The 17,426-nt window shown below is 51.8% G+C and overlaps 5 protein-coding genes across 5 annotated transcripts; 2 read left to right on the plus strand and 3 right to left on the minus strand.

Moving 5' to 3' along the window:
• Positions 1-4,026: 4,026 nt before the first annotated feature.
• Positions 4,027-5,263, minus strand: P153DRAFT_400445 (TOR signaling pathway protein-like protein TipA). Its single transcript, XM_033671823.1, has 3 exons — positions 4,892-5,263; positions 4,233-4,840; positions 4,027-4,181 (listed from the first exon to the last, which is right to left on the minus strand). The coding sequence occupies exons 1-2, from the start codon at positions 5,200-5,202 to the stop codon at positions 4,336-4,338; spliced, it is 816 nt and encodes a 271-aa protein (XP_033519334.1). The 5' UTR covers positions 5,203-5,263; the 3' UTR covers positions 4,027-4,181; positions 4,233-4,335.
• A 134-nt stretch (positions 5,264-5,397) lies between these two features.
• On the plus strand, positions 5,398-7,035 carry P153DRAFT_349049 (kinase-like protein). The gene is made up of 3 exons (XM_033666232.1): positions 5,398-5,603; positions 5,656-6,618; positions 6,675-7,035. Exons 1-3 carry the CDS (start codon positions 5,499-5,501, stop codon positions 6,834-6,836), a joined length of 1,230 nt encoding a protein of 409 aa, XP_033519335.1. The 5' UTR covers positions 5,398-5,498; the 3' UTR covers positions 6,837-7,035.
• Positions 7,036-7,085: 50 nt separating this feature from the next.
• Positions 7,086-8,694, minus strand: P153DRAFT_349051 (glutamate 5-kinase; the record flags this gene model as incomplete). Its single annotated transcript, XM_033666233.1, has 2 exons — positions 7,086-8,578; positions 8,640-8,694. 2 exons carry the CDS (start codon positions 8,692-8,694, stop codon positions 7,086-7,088), a joined length of 1,548 nt encoding a protein of 515 aa, XP_033519336.1.
• Positions 8,695-8,925: 231 nt separating this feature from the next.
• On the plus strand, positions 8,926-9,709 carry P153DRAFT_300500 (mitochondrial inner membrane protease-like protein ATP23; the record flags this gene model as incomplete). The annotated part of the gene is made up of 2 exons (XM_033664333.1): positions 8,926-9,423; positions 9,482-9,709. 2 exons carry the CDS (start codon positions 8,926-8,928, stop codon positions 9,707-9,709), a joined length of 726 nt encoding a protein of 241 aa, XP_033519337.1.
• A 1,313-nt stretch (positions 9,710-11,022) lies between these two features.
• P153DRAFT_370276 (uncharacterized protein) lies at positions 11,023-16,622 on the minus strand. The gene is made up of 7 exons (XM_033669001.1): positions 15,007-16,622; positions 14,091-14,955; positions 13,871-14,045; positions 13,594-13,816; positions 13,064-13,542; positions 12,108-13,014; positions 11,023-12,053 (listed from the first exon to the last, which is right to left on the minus strand). The coding sequence occupies exons 1-7, from the start codon at positions 16,258-16,260 to the stop codon at positions 11,175-11,177; spliced, it is 4,782 nt and encodes a 1,593-aa protein (XP_033519338.1). The 5' UTR covers positions 16,261-16,622; the 3' UTR covers positions 11,023-11,174.
• Between the last annotated feature and the right edge of the window lie 804 nt (positions 16,623-17,426).

A 17,426-nucleotide genomic window follows, 5' to 3' on the forward strand; every position in this document is an offset into this window, starting at 1 on the left:
CTCTTTGTGGTGTGATTCTAGAGGACAGAATATAAGCGCAGCGACGACCCACAGAGCCAACATTCGGTGCCACTCTCGGAGTTTCTGGTTGGCTTGAAGTTGTGAAAATAGATAGCCTGAAATTGGGATGTAACAAGCCAGTCTGAAGACAGCGGGTGGCGCCCAGAATACGCCGAATTTTTGGTTTTAGGACGAGGAAAGAACTTAGAGGTGAAGAGGAAGCAAATCAAGGACGGCCAAAGGAAGCATGTAATTTTACAGAGCTTGTTTTCAATAACGTCAAGTTGAAATAGCAGTGTAAGGGAAATAGTGCCGTGATTGATATTTCGAGGCAGAGAAACCTCTCATAGATGCTTCTGCAGTCGTTTTGAATTTCAACCGAGACACACAAGTACTGATGAGATGTGCAGAGAAAAGAGAAAGAGAGACAGATAGGGTTTTAGTTGCTTAGCAGACATTGTTCTGCTTCACAAAGAATTTCGTTTTAGCATAGACGAGAGAGAAGATGCCATTTCGTGCATATCTCGCAGATTTGGTAAGGCAGTGACTCTGATTCGTAGTCACACCCACTAGTCCTGTTTTGCTAAGTTTTGGAGAAACAAAGAGAAACACATGCATGTAGTTCAGGAAACTTTCAACTTCCATCAGCCAGGAGAGTGATTTCGGAAAGAGAAGGATGCAGGTTTTAGAGATTCTTATCCCTCCAGCATTTATTCAAGTGATGGGAGAAGCCGCCAAACATCATTTCCAAGATTTCTTGATTTCAGCACAACTCCGAACCATGGAGGTCCCCTTTTCGAGCGCAGCGTAGTGTTCCATCTGAGACTCTTGAATGGGAATGACACAGACGTCAGGCGGGGATGGTGTTTTAGAAAAGGAGGAGACGGGACAGCCATCATTCTTTTAGTACTGTATCTTTAGACAATACCAAGGGAGGGGAAAGGCCTATGCAATGCAGCAAACAGCTATTCCGTCCTTGGAGTCGTGAAGTAAAAAAACACGAGGTCGGAGAGCAGATATACTTTATACCTGCTTGGACGAGAGCAAGAGAGAGACATTGCACGGTTGCATCTGCGTTTCGAGTACTTCAACAGACATGTAAGAAGGTGAAGTAAGGGTAGATGTTTCCCCTGACCTTCACACAGACATGTGTTCTTTGCATCCAGCGTTCAGAAGAAAACAAGTTATTATAAGCAGTGAAATGCGTCAACCCTCCATGTACTGATCGTAGCATTGATTTCAGAACCAAAGCTGAACGCGGATGCACAGGCATAACAAGAGCTGGTCGGACTTTTGAGAGGTTTCAGGCTAGGGCGGAAAGAAAGGCAGCATAGGAGAGATGTACATACTTTTTGAGACCCGGGCAGTGTTTTGAAGACGCGAGGGACGAAGGACAGAAATTAGTATGTTGATTAAGTTTAGTAGAGCCAACTCCCATCCCGCACATTGGACAAGTTTTCTAGACAAAACAGACACTTTTGAGGCAAGAAGAAGATCGGTCATTCTTTGGTCGAAAGCGCGTTTTGGAGATACTGGGATCCGTGCGGAGAGAAGAACGACATCATCGTCAATTAGTAGCGCTTTTGTAGACACAAAATGTGGAAGAGTTGGAGTGAACGACACAACGCAGCCATGCATATTTCGTGGACCAGGTTGAGATCCGACAAAGAAGGTAGCGAATACTGATGTTTTTACGGAGGGAAGACCCAGCCATGACACAGCTGGGAGTATTCTTTGAAGTTGTAGAAAAGCCGAAGAGGAAGGGCACAGCCATGACATAAGTGCGAGTGTTGTTTTGATACAAAATAGGAGCAGAGGCGAGCCACATCGCGCCTGCCATGTCCTGTTTTAAAATGAGAGAATATAGCCGTAGCTTTCGGGTAGAAGAGATAGCCCACACATAAGACCAGACATAAGTTGTTTGGAAAAAGGGCAGAGAACCTCTACATAATGTCTTTGTCAAGGCGTTTTGAACCAAGAATAGACAAAACCACTACATGCTACTTGCAAGATATCTTTTTTTTTGTTTTCTGCAAAGAAAAGTGTATAATAAATGTCGAGGAGACACCGAGACAAAGGTATAATATAGCCTAAGGCTAACCCAGCATAGACCATGGACGGGAACACGCACGCCTAGCAAAGTGAAGAAGTACACTCCACAAGTCTGTACAGCACATGATTTCGTCTATCCAATCTTTGAATCTCATAGCCAGGATTAGTGGAGAAGAAGTGTACTTTACACAAGCCACCACACCACCCATGAAAGAGGCCAGCAATATTTTGATATGTTGTATGGGACACAATGATAAAGGTAGAGATAGAGTGACAATATCTCTCTCATTACTTATAAAACTCACTATGGGCGATTGCAAACATTGTTTTTTGTTTTGCAGCTTTGAGCGAAGAACCGCATATGGATATTGTCTGGATTGTTTTTTGATCGTGACCAAAAACGAGGCAGAGAAACATCTAACCACTCCCAGTCTATTTTGATAAGCTACAGATTTTCGAAAGGAGCAGAGTAGGTACCGAAACTGGAGCAGAGACAACGACATCTATATCTGGATGGATGCACCATTTCCGTCATAATCTTGGGGTTTTTGGGGTTCGAGCAACGACCGCACATGGACGCGTTGTGAATGTTCTTTAGTCGTGACCAACGACGACGCACGGGAAAACATGAAGTTTCAGTAGACTGAGTTTTTTACTTTCGAGAAGATATGGGTGTTTTGGAGGAGAAGAGCAGGTGTCGAAACTGGAGCAGAGACAAGGACGCTTATAACTGGATGGACCCACTGTTCATAACCATCCATCAGCGACGTCAAGATGGACTTTTGTTCTTTAGATTTGAGCGAAGACCGCACATGGACATTGTTGAGATTTTGTTTTAATCGTGACCAGAGACGGGGCAGGAAGACATCAAAGCCTTTTAATCCCATTTTGATAAGTCCTGGGGTTTGGAAGGAGAGTATCAAAATCAGAACCGGAATAACGACAGAGACATTTATATCCGAATGAACGCACCGCTCATAACCCTCCATCATATATATACCAGATAGCTTTTTTTCCAGAATTACACAAACGCCACATGAGCGTTATCTGGGTTTCTTTAAGTCCTGTCCAAAGACGCAGCAGGGCAAAACATAGATCCTTTGCAACGGTCTTTTCGATAAGCTACGCACGTTTTTGAAGGGGAAGAGCAAACCCAGAACAACGAAAGAGAGAGAAGGAATAAGATCTAAATAAACGCACGATTTAAACGCTACTTTTATACATCTCACCATCGACTTTTTGTTTCCAGGTTGGAGTCCAGAACGCACATAGTTTCCGCCCAGAAGCGTTTTCATCATACCCAGCGACGCAGCGGGCGACGCACATGGCCCTGCGACCCGCTCCTTTCGGACCAAGCTTTCCGAGAATCGACGTGGTTATAACGAGCACCACACATGGTATCTCGAAACTTAGTCTTGAAGGACGAACCATGGTTTCCATAGAAAGCTTTTCGGCACCGTAATGTGTGAGGTTATTTGTCGACACGCCCAGCCATACCATGTTCCTCACTTCTTTTGTATGTTTTCTTAGATGAGGAAACATCAACAGGAGCACCACATCATCATACTCCTTGGTTCATTCTGATGGTATCCCGTCAATCAAGAATTACACAAAGGAGAAGAAGACGCAGACATATAGGCCATGTACTTTTTGTTGTGCAGCGCGCCATCATAAACCATTAGATGAATTTTTTCTTTCTTCACAAGTTTCTGTCTGAATGAAAAAGGAGATATGAATGGGTATTTTTCGATGTTGCAGCGCCACACCATACGGCGGCTTCTAGATCCCTTTTTTTATATGTTTCTGTTTTGAAGGGAGGAGAAAAGATGCAAAAAGATGTTTTCGATGTCGGAGCGCGCCATAGTGTCAGAGGACCGAATTCTGAGTTTGAAGTTTTGAGAAGGGAGGAGAGGAGGGACACATGTACCCGACCCGATGTATATTTTGTATGTGTTTTTGAGAAGATGGAATGTGGTGGGAGAGAGGTCTGGGGGGGTTGGGGTGCTTTTATATTGGTTGAGAGGAGGGGGAACGGGACTTTGAAGGGTGATCAATGGTATTCTACTTTTTGTTTCTGATCGATTTACAACATCCTGCCTCTGATTTGGTGTCTTCACACGCTTCACATACTGGACAAAGTTAGCAAGATTTGTCTAACAAAACATTTCAAGTCGACTGACCTCATATTCCTAGGCTCCACACTTGAGTCGTCCTATTTTTCCTTCGCAATGCTTTCTCGTCCAACGTATCTTGCTCGTCTCAATTCCAACCACTTCACATGCCTCAGCTCAATTTCAGTCCCTCCAGCCTCGACTCCACCACCGGCATGTGCTCTGTCAGCAGATTTGGGTCCCGCATGATGGCTAGCACGTCGTCCTTTCTCCCTCTCGCTGCCAGTTTCTTCCTAACCTCTTCATACGACTCCTCCCTGGCTGTGTATTCCCGGATCACCTCATCAGTCCCAAACTCGACAAAGACGCGCGTGTCCCGTATCCTAAGTACAACATCGTCCAGACGCATGAAGAAGCGCACTAGCAGCAGCAGGCGGGCGGGCATGACGCGGATCTTGCAAGACAACATGGCGATGCCGTTGTCGGCCAGCTCATCTTCATACAGCATGACCTCGTCAAAGAAGTGGATGGGGTCTGGACGCCTGAGGAGGGCGAGGGGGATGGGAGTGGTGGTGGGTGTGAAGGCGGGTGTTTCGGGGACGGTGCCGGTATACGCGGTGCTGTAGGACCAGTCGAAGGGCTTCACGACCTCCTTGATGTCGGAGAACTGCTTCTGGCTGGGCGAGGTCAATCGACGTGCACGTGGATATACGGCGAGAGGGAGCTACCGGTTCTGCTGCCACTCCTTCGAGTAGCTCACCTTGAACATGTTCTCGCCCGTCTTGTCGACCATGTCCAGGGCGTCGAAGGCGTTGAATTCTATGGACCAGCCGCTGCGAGGGTGCTCGATGCGCACGAGGTTGTCGCCGAAGATCATCTCGGGCGGCGGGATGCCCAGCTTCTTGGTCATGTCGTCGATGGGGTCGGCCTTGAGGATGGGCAGCTTGCGCGTCGTCATCTTGAAGCCTTCCTTGGTGACGGACGTGTCGGCGTGCCCGGGGGCAGCCGTGTCGATGGGCGCGCCATTCAGCGACGACATGGCGATGCACTCTTCTGCGGCAGAAAGTGGTGGGGGTGGATGGCGGGCAATGCACGGTCGGCGTCAGTGTGGGGTTGGTGGGGCGGGACAGCGGAGGTTCGGCGATCGGGGATCGTCGTCGCCCATGGCAACGGCGCTTGTTTGCTGGCACCGGTCAGCCATGACCCTCGCCCTCGACTCGACTCAACACCCACACCTCACTCTGGACATCGTCACCCGCTGCAGCAGCTCTTAGCTGGCGCTTTCTTACTCTTCGTCTTTCGTTAACACACAGCATCCTCAGCACAGCAGCAGCCATGGTCGATGTCACCAACCTCGAAGCCGCCTTTGAGCGCATCACCGTCACCGACGAGAACGACGACCAGCAGCAAGTCGCGACCACGTCCTACCACAAGTCGAAGGTGGATAATAATAACAACTCAATTATTGGAACATGCATCTAACACACTAAAGGCCTCCCTCTCGACAACAACAGCATCGTTATCCAGCCTCGGACCTTCCAGCTCAGCCGCCAACCGTATGAAGCAGCCCCTGCAGAAGCTCGCCACCGCAAACGCCACAAAGAATGCCACCATTGTCGGCGCCAGCATCGCCAAAGTCACAATCACATCCTCCGCCAGCCGGACCTTGGAACACGCCCCCTCTCACCGCCGCACCCTCACCGAGTCAGCCATCTACACATCGCCCTCCACCCCCAAGCAATGGCATCTCGGCATGTTCGAGATTGGCAAGCCGCTCGGCAAGGGCAAGTTCGGCCGCGTCTACCTCGCCAAAGAACGTGCATCCGGCTTCGTCTGCGCGCTGAAGGTCCTGCACAAGTCTGAGCTGTCGCAGGGTAAGGTCGAGAAGCAAGTGCGTCGCGAGATCGAAATCCAATCGCACCTCGCCCACCCCAACATCCTGCGCCTATTCGGCCACTTCCACGACGCCAAGCGCATCTTCCTGATCCTCGAATTCGCCGGCAAGGGCGAACTCTACAAGCACCTCCGCCGCGAGCAGCGCTTCCCCGAACCCAAAGCAGCACACTACGTCGCCCAAATGGCCGCCGCCCTCAAGTACCTCCACAAAAAGCACGTCATGCACCGCGACATCAAGCCCGAGAACATCCTCGTCGGCATCCACGGCGAAATCAAAATCAGCGACTTTGGCTGGTCCGTTCACGCACCCAATAACCGCCGCAACACTATGTGCGGAACCCTCGACTACCTGCCCCCGGAGATGATCCGCGGCGGCGGCAAGGACAACTATTACTCCGAGAAAGTCGACCTGTGGAGTCTGGGCGTCTTGACGTACGAGTTTCTTGTCGGCGAGGCCCCCTTTGAGGATACCCAGGCGATGACACAAAGGAAGATTGTTAGGGGCGAGTATACGGTTCCGGGCTTTGTGAGCGCTGAGGCGAAGGATCTGATTAAGAGGGTGAGTCTTGCATATCACTTTATATGTGTTTGTACGTTTTACTAACGATCATCTAGCTCCTCGTCCTCGACCCTGAGAAACGCATCGCCCTCGAAGACGTCGAGCGCCATCCCTGGATTGTAAAGCACTGCAAGGGTAGTCTGCGCGCGAACGAGCGCGCGTCGGCCGGCAGCAAGGCGGAGAAGTTGTCCACTGCTAGCTCGGAGCGCGAGAGTTAGAACGGCTATTTACTTGTGGTGTTTGATGATTTGTATGTAGCATGTGTTTGGATCTAGTTAGGTGCATGGTGTTTTGGCGTACAACGCGAGGGGCATAGCCTGGAGTTTGGTTTGGTTTCCTCGGCGTTCAATCACTCAATGGATGGGATGCTTGGATAGCACAGCACAGGATGGTTATCCTAATGAATGAATATCAAACGCAACATTTTTCACTTTCCATCACCATTTAAACACCCCCCCTCCCCCCTATCAAACATCCACCCCTCCCCCCGCACCACCCAGTCTCGGCGTCCCGGGCCTACTCCTCTCGACGCCAAAAAACGCCACATTCTCCCGCAACGCAATATACTCACTATCCGCATACCCCAACGCCTCATGGATCTGCGTACTATGCAAACCCTTAATGCGACGAATCTCCGCGGCGGAGTAGTTTACCACCGCGCGGCCTATTTCGAAGGGCGCGGGGTTGTGGAGTTCGTATTGTGGAGGGGCTGCGGGGGTGTGTGTGTTTGAGGATGGGGTAGAGTGGGAGATGGAGTGGACGAGGGGGTGGCGGATGGGGATTGGTGCTAGGGGTGTTGTAGTCGTTGTGGATGTCGATGTTGATGTTGGGGTTGAGGGGGTGGCTGGATGTGCGTTGTGTGACGGCAAGCGTTTGACGACGAAGATGCGGACTGCTTCCTGCTGGGCGAAGTGGCCGTCTACGTCTACGATGCCGACTGGCAAAAGCCCCGCTTTGTCGTTCAGCGCGGCCCACGCCCCGTGGTCGATGTACAGCGTGCCGTGGGGCGCGAGGCCGTGCAGGATCCAGAAGTAGCGGTCGCGGATGGGGTGGGAGATGGGGAGGAAGCGGGTGTGGAGGGGCACTGGTTCGGGGTCAACGAGGGTTTCATCGCGTAGGGAGGATGTTGAGGTGGAGAGGTCGTGTAGGTTGAGGGCAGCGGTTTGCGCGACGGGCACGCCGTCGTCGGTTAGGAAGTTTGTGACGGAGTTGCGGCTCGACATGCCTGCGGCTTTGCGCTGCTGCTCGGCGTGGCGGATGATGGCGCTGATGTTGCCGGGCTTGCTGCTCTTGGTTATGACGGTTGTTACGCCTGCGCTTGTGGCTAGGCGGGCGGCGACGATTTTCGTGCTCATGCCGCCTGTCCCTAGGGCGCTGCCTGCTGAGCTGACGTCGACGGCTAGGTCGGCGATGTCCTCGACGACTTCGATGGCTTTTGCGTCGGGGTTTGTGCGCGGGTTCTTGTCGTACAGGCAGTCGACGTCGGTCATCAGGAACAGATAGTCGGCCTGCACCATGCCGGCGGTAATGGCACTCAGCGTGTCGTTGTCGCCGAACTTGATCTCGGTGACGGCGAGCGTGTCATTCTCATTCACAATCGGGATGACGCCCATGCTCAGCAGCTCGATGAAGGTGTTCTGCGCATTCTGATACTGTGTTCGGTCCGCAATGTCGTTCCGCGTCAGCAGTATTTGCGCAATGGGCTGTTCCAGATTGCCGAATAACTGGTCCCACAGACTGATGAGGCGGCACTGGCCGATAGCTGCGAGGGCCTGCACTTTGGGGAGATGCTTTGGGCGACGTGGGAGGTTCATACGTCGGAGGCCAACACCGATGGCGCCTGAGGATACGATGACGACGCGGTGGCCGGCGGCATGTAGGGAGCATGCTGTCTCGACGATCAGGGAGAGGATGGAGAGGAGCGGCTGGTGCGTCTTCTCGTCGACGATGGAGGAGGTGCCTGTGCATGTTGGTGAGTGTGTCGAGTTGGATAGACGGGGGAAGTACGTGGTGGGGGTTACCGAGTTTGATGACGACGGTGAGCTGGCCGGGCAGTTTGCGCATGTGAACCGCCATCTTTGCGATATTTGAGAAGTGGAATATGAATATAGATGGGATGGTCGTGGTTTATTGGCATGTGGAATGACTGGGATCGAGGGCTTGACTCCGTTCTAACTCCGATTGGCGGACAGTCTACAACTTTCTTTGCGACGACGAACTGAATATCGCGCCCTACGATTGACCACCATCTCTCCACACTCCACGCCCTAACAACCCCTCACCCCTCCTACTACCCCTCCTCTAACAATGCCGCCCCCCGAACAAGCCCCCGACGGCGCCCCCGAACCGACAACCCCACAACCCCCCGCCCAGAAACTCGACCCCATCTACTACAACTGGAGCAGCACCTTCAGCATAATGCTCGGCCGCATGACCGGGTCCCGCGACATCCCACTCGAGCAAAACTACTTCTCAGAAATGGACACACTGAAAGCAGAGTCCATCTGCAAGCGCTGCGACACCAACCGCGACTACCTGATGCAGTACTCGCCCATCATCCGCTTCATGCGGGATGAAGTGTGGAAACTGGGCGGGGAGCTGAACGACCAGAACGTTATTTGCCGCATGTGCACTAACGAGCAGTCTGGCGGGTTCAGCCTCGACCATGGGATATTGCTGTGTGCGAATAAGTTCAGGAATCGCGGGCATCAGGAGGATACTATGGCGCATGAGATGGTGCATGCGTGGGATCATTTGAAGTGGAAGGTTGAGCCCGAGAATCTGCGCCATCAGGCCTGTTTGGAGGTGCGTCTATCTCTCTACCTGTGTCGCCTTCTCAACATATGCTAAGATATTGGTGTAGATACGCGCCTCGACACTCAGTGGCGAATGTCGCTTCAGCCGCGAATTCTTCACAAAAAACCAGTGGCGCATCACTGAGCAGCTGCAACATTGTGTGCGGCGGCGCGCTACGCTGTCTATGATGGCCCGCCCAGGCGTCACGGACGATGTCCACGCCGCTAAGATTGTGAATGAAGTCTGGGACAATTGCTTTACGGATACACGGCCGTTTGACGAAATCTACCGATGAACAATGGGGACGAGATTCTGTAATGATACATGTACAACGAGGTGTTTTTGTGAGACTGCATGCATAGCGATGGCGTTGGTGGGTTGGATCTAAATTTGGAACCCATCTCTTCTCTGGAGTGAATATAGATGTCTGGTATGAAGCGCTGGAACGGAGGCTCTCTTTGTTACCTTCTCTTCTCTTCTCTTCGACATCGTCATCACCATCCCTTTTTGCCCACCCGCACCACTGATACCGCTCAGTACGATAATTCGTACTGATAGTTTCTCTAGCCTACATCCTTCTGCCACTCCACCCACAAACTATCCATCCCGTTCAGTCAGCGAACCACAGCGTCCATGGTTGTTCGAACCGCACTGCATTTCCCTCAGCAAACCAGCAAGCTTACCAAACGACAAACGACCAGAAACCACATCAACAACGCCAAAACATACAAAAGAGAAAAACAAGATTAAGTATTGAAACACCATACTAACCAAAGTCTAAACCCCAAAAGTCTAAGCACACGCTATGCCCGCCAAAAAATCTATCCAAACCAACGAAACCCAAAAAAAAAAAACCCCGTCTCACATTCCTTCCGCCCTATCTCATCTCATCCCATCCCGCTTCAGCCCTCGTCTTTCCCTCGCCGTACAATGCCCAAGGTTCTCAGACTTGGGGAGGATGTGGCACGTTTTTTGTAAAGTCAAGGGATTGCGGAGTGGAATGGAATGAAATGAAATGAAATGGAGGGCTTGGTTATGTCTATGCTATGTTGTTTGTTGTCATTTATACTTCTTGCTGCCCTGAGAGAGAGAGAGAGAAAGAAAGAAAGAAAGAAGATATATATCCTAGCCGTTGGGTTATGCGCCTGTTTTGTGCTGTTTATGTATATGATAGGATAGGTACGGCGTGGAATGGATTAGAATGTGGGTATAGTGGGATGGAAGAGAGTGGAAAGACGTATGTTTGTGGGGCTCGAGCATTTTGCGCACATTGGGTTGGGGAGGATTTTGGAGTGGATGGAGTGTGTGTGGGAAGGTTTGGACGCTCTTCCCTTGTCCTTCCCCTTCCCTGTTACCACTCAACCTGGCAGTTTGCATCTCATTCTCGGCCGTTCCAATTCGCGAACCAGGTATGCATTCCATTATATCTTATTCCATTCCGTTCGGCGAGCTAAACGGTGCTGATGTTTGGTTTGGTTTGGTCTGGTCTGGTCAAAGCACACACACTCACTGTATGGTTCAGTCCACAAACAAAGTGGGAGATTTATCAAGCGGGCGGATAAACCGGGAGGCACGTCATGTCACGTCATATCCAACAACGACGAAACATACAAAGAAGAAAAATGATGGATATTAAGTATTAAAAGTCAAAAGTAAAAGCCCTACCGCACGCTATGCCATCTATACCCAGCAGAAAAAAAAATCTATACAGACAAACAGAGTCAAAGAAGAAGACTGGAACGAAACTAACAAACCCCACCTCACACCGCCGGATTCGTGTCCTTCTCCGTCTGCACATGCGAGTTAGGTGGATGCCCGCCATCCCTCGCCGCCTTGCCCGCCGCCTTCTCCGCACCCTCCTCCGCCTTGCCCCCCGTCTTGCTCTTATGCAGCTTATCCTTCAGCCCGCCGATCTTCACGACGCGGAACAGCCAGTACGTAAACAGTGCCATGAAGGTATTGAAGCAGATATATGCGAAGATGATGCCGAAGTTCCTCCACCGCTCGCCGTAGTGGATGTTGCTGGAGGTGAGGAACTGGTCCGCGTTGCTGAGCGGGCAGTACTGGCATCCCGAGGTGGCGTTGGGGTTGTATATCTCGCCGCCAGCAGCCGCCGCGTAGTCGGAGAGGTATTGCCCGCATGTCTGGCCTGAGGGTGGGTTGAAAGGTGGCATTTCAGACTCACTGCACACGACTTCGCGTCCGCCGAGCATCGTGCCGACCATGCCGCCGATCCAGTATGTGAACGGCGACGCGCGGTACATGAACAGCCAGAAGCCAGGCAGGTTGCTAGGCGACTGCAGAACGCCGTTGAACAGGATGCTCATGAGCGTGAGCAGGGAGACGATGCCGGAAGCTGTTTGCGCGTCGGGGAGCGCGGCGATGGTCATAGCCGCGAAGGTTGAGGTTATGGTGAGTAGCTGCACGCAGAACATCCATATGAGGGCTTGACGGTGCGGTTCTTGCCCTGCGCCGATGACGGGGAAGTAGAAACATGCCCAGACTAGGGTGCCGGCGAGGATGCCGTAGGGGATTTCGACGACGATGTTGGCTGTCATGAAGGCGATCCAGGAGTATGCTTTGCTGGGGCGTTCGCGGACTTCGTATAGTGCGCGTTGCGTGACGAAGAGCGGGTGGATCTAAGCCGCTTGGTCAGTATGGCTCATCTGAGTTGGGGAATAGGGGTTGCATACCTGCTGGACGAGCGACGTATAGATGGTGGTGATCATGAAGCACGAAAAGATGATAGTCTGCATGCCGGCCTGGGTGGAATCCGCATCGAAGAACGAGAACCCGATGAACAAGCCCGCCATAATGCAAAGCCCCATCTTCGCGACAAAGTAGCCGGGCATCCTCCAATACTGCTGGAAAGAGCGGAACACACACTCCCAGATCTGTGTAGCAAGCGGCATCGCAAACTCCGAATTGCCCGTCTGGCCCGCCGTGTCGATATTCTCATGTCTCTTCTCCTCGTGGATCTGGTCGATGTCGCGCTGCACAGTCTTATACTCCTCGCTCTCGTTCCACACGCTGTGCCAGTCTTTGCCCTGGTCGTTCTTCCCGTTGTTGACAATCTCCAGCATGTACTCGGCGGGGTTCTCGTCCTCGCCGCAGTCGCGGGCGCCCTGGGTTTGGAAGTAGTCGAGCAGGGTCTGCGAGTTCTCTCCAATTTCACCAAAGTAGACGGTTTTGCCGCCCTTGGCGAGGAAGAGCAGGCGGTCGAATTCCTGGAACAGGATGGCGCTGGGCTGGTGGATGGTGCAGAGGATGGCTTGGCCTGCAGAGGCGAGCTTGCGCAGAAAGGAGACGATGGACCAGGAGCTCTGAGAATCAAGACCGGAGGTGGGTTCGTCGAGGAAGAGTAGTAGCGCGGGTTTGGCAGCTAGCTCCACGCCGATGGTGAGGAGCTTTCGTTGTTCGACGTTGAGACCTTCGCCAGGGACACCGACGACGGCACCTGCGAACTCTTCCATACCCAGCATCTTGATTACTTCTTCGACGTAGTCGTATTTCTCCTGCTTGCTGACGTTCTTGGGTTGGCGGAGGACAGCGCTAAAGCGAAGCGCTTCGCGTACAGTGCTCGTGTCGAGATGAAGATCCCTGGTACGCTTAGATGCTGATTTCACTGTTCTGGTATGGGAGGACTTACTGTTGCTGCACGTAACCAGTTGATCGCTGGAAACTCGCGTCTAGCGGTTTTCCGTTCACAAACATGTCGCCGGTGATGACGCCCATGGTTGTGCGCTGAGCGAGGGAATCCAGTAGCGTTGTCTTACCAGCGCCACTGACACCCATGAGGGCAGTCAAAGTACCAGGTTTGACAAATCCAGAGACATGATCGAGAAGTCGTCGAGGTTCGCCCTTAATTTGGATATCGTATACCACATCTCGCCACGTGAAGACGCCCTTTTGCTCCGGAATGGCACTGACGTCCGTCTCGCCAGTTTCGGCCTCAGCTTTGCTGGCGGGCTCTCCATCGGAACCGTCGTTGTTCTGCATGTACGCGGGAACATGGCCGCGCTGGAACACAAGGCGCTCGGCGGTGCTGCTGGTGGAGGAGTTGATTTCGAGAGCGACAAAGTAGATGATATTGAAGAAGATGAGGAAACCGCACAGGATGCCGAAGTTCTAGTTATGTTAGCCTTTGATTGTAAGTAGTAAGATGCGAGCCCAACTTACTCTCCACACGTGAGACCAAGCATATGTATAACCAACACTAAGGTAGGCATCTCCGTTGACGAAAGTCTCGCCAGCGACTGCGCCCTGACTGTTGCAGATGAAAGACTCGCCAGTGGTGGTGTAGCCTGGTCCGGAGGGGATGAAGCTGTCACAAGGGAAGTCGACGCCGTGGAACTCGTTGGCGAGGAGGATTTCAAAAGCGTAGTGAATTGGGTTAATCCATCTGTGAAAGTTGTCAGCCGTCATTCAAATAGCTAAGTGAGAATTGTGTAAGTACCGTAGCCATCCGAAGTAGACAGGCATCTCAGGAACTCGAATGACATATCCGGTGTAGATGACGAGAATCAAAACCAAGACACCAGCGCCAGCCATAGCCTGCGAGGCCGTCTTGGTCAGTGCAGCGGTAGTCCGGAAGATTGCCGTCATGACGAAGATCGAAATGTACGTCACAACTGATAAATGTCAGATAGCTCTTGAACACAGAGACGGTGACTTACGGAAGAACAGGAAGAACTGTCCTGGCTCATAGCGCAGCTGTCCAAGGAAGTAAATAATGATGTTGAAAACACCACATTGTACAAATTTGACCGGAATGTCAGCAACAATACCAGAGATGCCTTCTGTTGCCGGATGATAGAATGCGTAAGAGTTGTGTTTCTCGACAATCGGGCGTTGGGCGTAGAGACCGCCGATCTCACCAATCGTGGTGAGGGCGTTGAATAGAATAGCCAAGAACAGAATTGCTCCTCTGCCAGCAAAGGAGGAAGTACCCGGTGAATGTCCAAAGTAGATGGAACCCACAATGAGAGACACGACAACCTGGAGAGCCGCTTGTGTAGCCGGTGATGCTATGTCACCCCAGATACGTTGGTATGCACGCCTCGTGTTGAGCTTGATTTGCATGGGCACGCTGATGAGGTATGGAGACTTGGGACGGGCGTGTTTGGCTTGGTCGTAGTTCTTCTGTTCGCGGAGCTGTTGAAGGGTGCCCCGTTCGCCAGGTGCGTTGTCTTGCTCGTGTTCCTTGATCTCGTTCATCAAATTCCTGTACTCGGGCGAATCGCGCCAGTACTTTTCGAAGTCTTCGGGAGTTCGAGGCACCTTATTCTCCATGCCCTTCTTCGCTTTCCGCTCGGAGGGATTTGTGACGGCTGTCAAAAAGTCGCCTGTAGTTTGACGTGGAGGACTGTACCAGCCCTGACGATCGAAGAAGCTGTGTGCCTTGTTGGCAGGCCCAAAGTAGATCTGACGGCCTTCGTAAAGTACTGCTGCTTTGTCGAAACAATCGTAAACGCTCTGACTGGCTTGGTAGATCGCAACGGCTGCGGCACCACCCATAAGGTCGGACCCGATTCTCAAAGACTGTGTTATGATCAGCAAGAAGACTCAAGAAAGCCTATACAATTCACTCACCTTGACGAACTTCAACGCAGTCGCTGAGTCGAGACCACGCGTAGAGTTGTCCCACGCGGCGAACGGTGCTCCCGCAAGGAGCATCTCAGCAACACTGACTCGCTTCCTCTCTCCTCCCGATACACCACGAACAAAGTCATCACCAACTTTGGTGTTGTAGGTGTGACTCAGTCCAAGAACAGCCATGACGACTTGCGCCATGTTCTTGGCGTATTCGCGACGCGACACTCCATTCGGTCGGTGAGATGGAGTTCTGATCTCTGCTGCGTATTCAAGCGTTTGACCAACTGTAAGATGGGGGAAATGCTTGTCAACCTCCTGATTGTACACGGTCTCGCCTTTGAACTCCTTGATCATTCTGCTTTGTGGAATGCCGTTGTAGTAGATTTCCGAATCGTCAACATCCAGTCCTTGTAGTTCACCAGTAAGTGCCTTCAACAAGGTACTGCACCCCGATCCTGGCCGTCCCAGTACAACACAAAGCTCTCCAGTTTTGATGATACCATCGAAGCTGTGGAGGATCTGTTTGCGACCCGATTTGCCGAGACTGATATGTTCGCCGATGCGAATTGGAGCCATGAACAAATCAGCCACTGTGCGTTGAAGCTGCAGCGCAGCACCAGAACCGAAGATGCTCAGATTCTTGTACACGACGGAGACCTTCTTCATTTCGGTTCCCTCGTCCTCCATGTAGCGTCTGAACATCTTCAAGAATTTCGAAAGATCAAAGGCCTCGTTCGAAGGATCCACAGCCGGATCACCAGGTTCGGCAATGGTGCTGTTTCGCGACTTCATCGACATGCTCGTCATAATCCGTTGGAGTTCTCTCCTGCTGGGATCGTCGATTTCCGCCTGTGTAACTCGACGTTCAAGTGGTGCGGTTGGGAACTCGCCCGACGAAGAACTTCGCTTCTTGTCATCACGTTGGCCATACACTCCGACTTCAGTTTCGGATGAGTCGCTCGAGCTCGATGTAGTGACTTTCTCGATCGGCTCCAATGGCACCTCATCGTGCTGGGGGGCAGAGAAAAGGCTGGCATCCGTGTATCCAGCTTGCCTTGAAGAGGACTCAGGCGCATGTCTCTGGAGGTTGGATATATGGCCATCCGGTGCATAAGTCTCCCTGCCCGACTCAGTCCGGTAGATTCCAGCTCCATGAGTGTGTTGGTGAGATATAATAGGTCGTCCATTCGATTCTGTTGTCGAACCTGTTGTGTGGGCGAGCCCCTCGCCGTTTGAATATGGGGCAGCCATGATGGACGAGACTGTTGCTGAACGAAAAGAGCTGTCTATCCTCTAACCGGCATTCTCTACTCTTATCATCAATGAGAAATTTCATTATTGTTTCGCGTTATGCTGTCATAGCGTTTCGGCCTCCGGATGCTGGCGGCTACTTGGCCCTCCACGGGGTACGGACGAAAAGGGGACGCACATCGTCATGCTAGACATGCGGGAGGATCCGACGATCTCAAGGGCTGGATCTCATTGCCAAGGATTCCTCCCACAATCGTTGTATACCAATGACGACATGTTGCGAATTTGCTCGCGAACGGGTCGGATGGTGATATGTTGAACTGTTAAGCCCACCCTCACAGATTGCATTGCCACCGGAAAACGGAACCTCAAGTTTGGCGGTGGTTGTGGCAGGGCGGACATCTTTACACGGATCAAATGGAATTAGGGTGAAAAAAGCTTCCGAAGAGGCGCCTTACGTATGCCCAGCTTACGTCTTCGGTCGCTGCGGTGATAAGCTCGCCAAGCTTCTGGCGTATGTTGAGAATAAAGTTTCCACCACACCTTCGACATATCATGAAGATGGTCCTTAATCATAGCACTGTTGATAGAAACGGAACGAAAGCATTTCATGCGCGATTAGACTTGCCAATTTGAACGCAACACCCCTCCACTTTCAGATCAGTCTCCTGGTACTGATAATCTCATTATAGGGATGCCAAGTAGTGCATTGTTCACTGCAAGTCCCTACCTATCGGATGCCACGGTTGCCTAGGCTTACAAGGTGTGTTGAGGACTCTTTGTGGCGTCGCAAGTTCTAGACTACTTTGCTGGACGACTTCAGCGGCTCGGACGTGAACAGGCTCCGGGTTTCTTCGTTCAACTCTCATCCATACATCTGTGGATTCGGCTGAGAGACCACCTGTCAGCATCCTCGGGTCGAAATGTACCTCTACTCCGAGCTTCCGATAAGATAGGTTATTCACATCTGTACGTTTCAACGACTGTATACTGGATCAACGATTCATTCTCGGGTTAAAACGTTTTCTGTGGCTGTTACAGACCAATCCGACTCGTTTGTTGGGGTTTTCCCAAACTACCTAAGCATGCAGTTCGTCGTCATCCTTCAACCACAACCAAGGATGCCCTCTCCTACGTGATCTCCGCTCACACTGTCACGAGAACAG

Source organism: Dothidotthia symphoricarpi (genome assembly GCF_010015815.1).
Source record: "Dothidotthia symphoricarpi CBS 119687 unplaced genomic scaffold P153scaffold_21, whole genome shotgun sequence".
NCBI classification, from domain to species: domain Eukaryota; kingdom Fungi; phylum Ascomycota; class Dothideomycetes; order Pleosporales; family Dothidotthiaceae; genus Dothidotthia; species Dothidotthia symphoricarpi.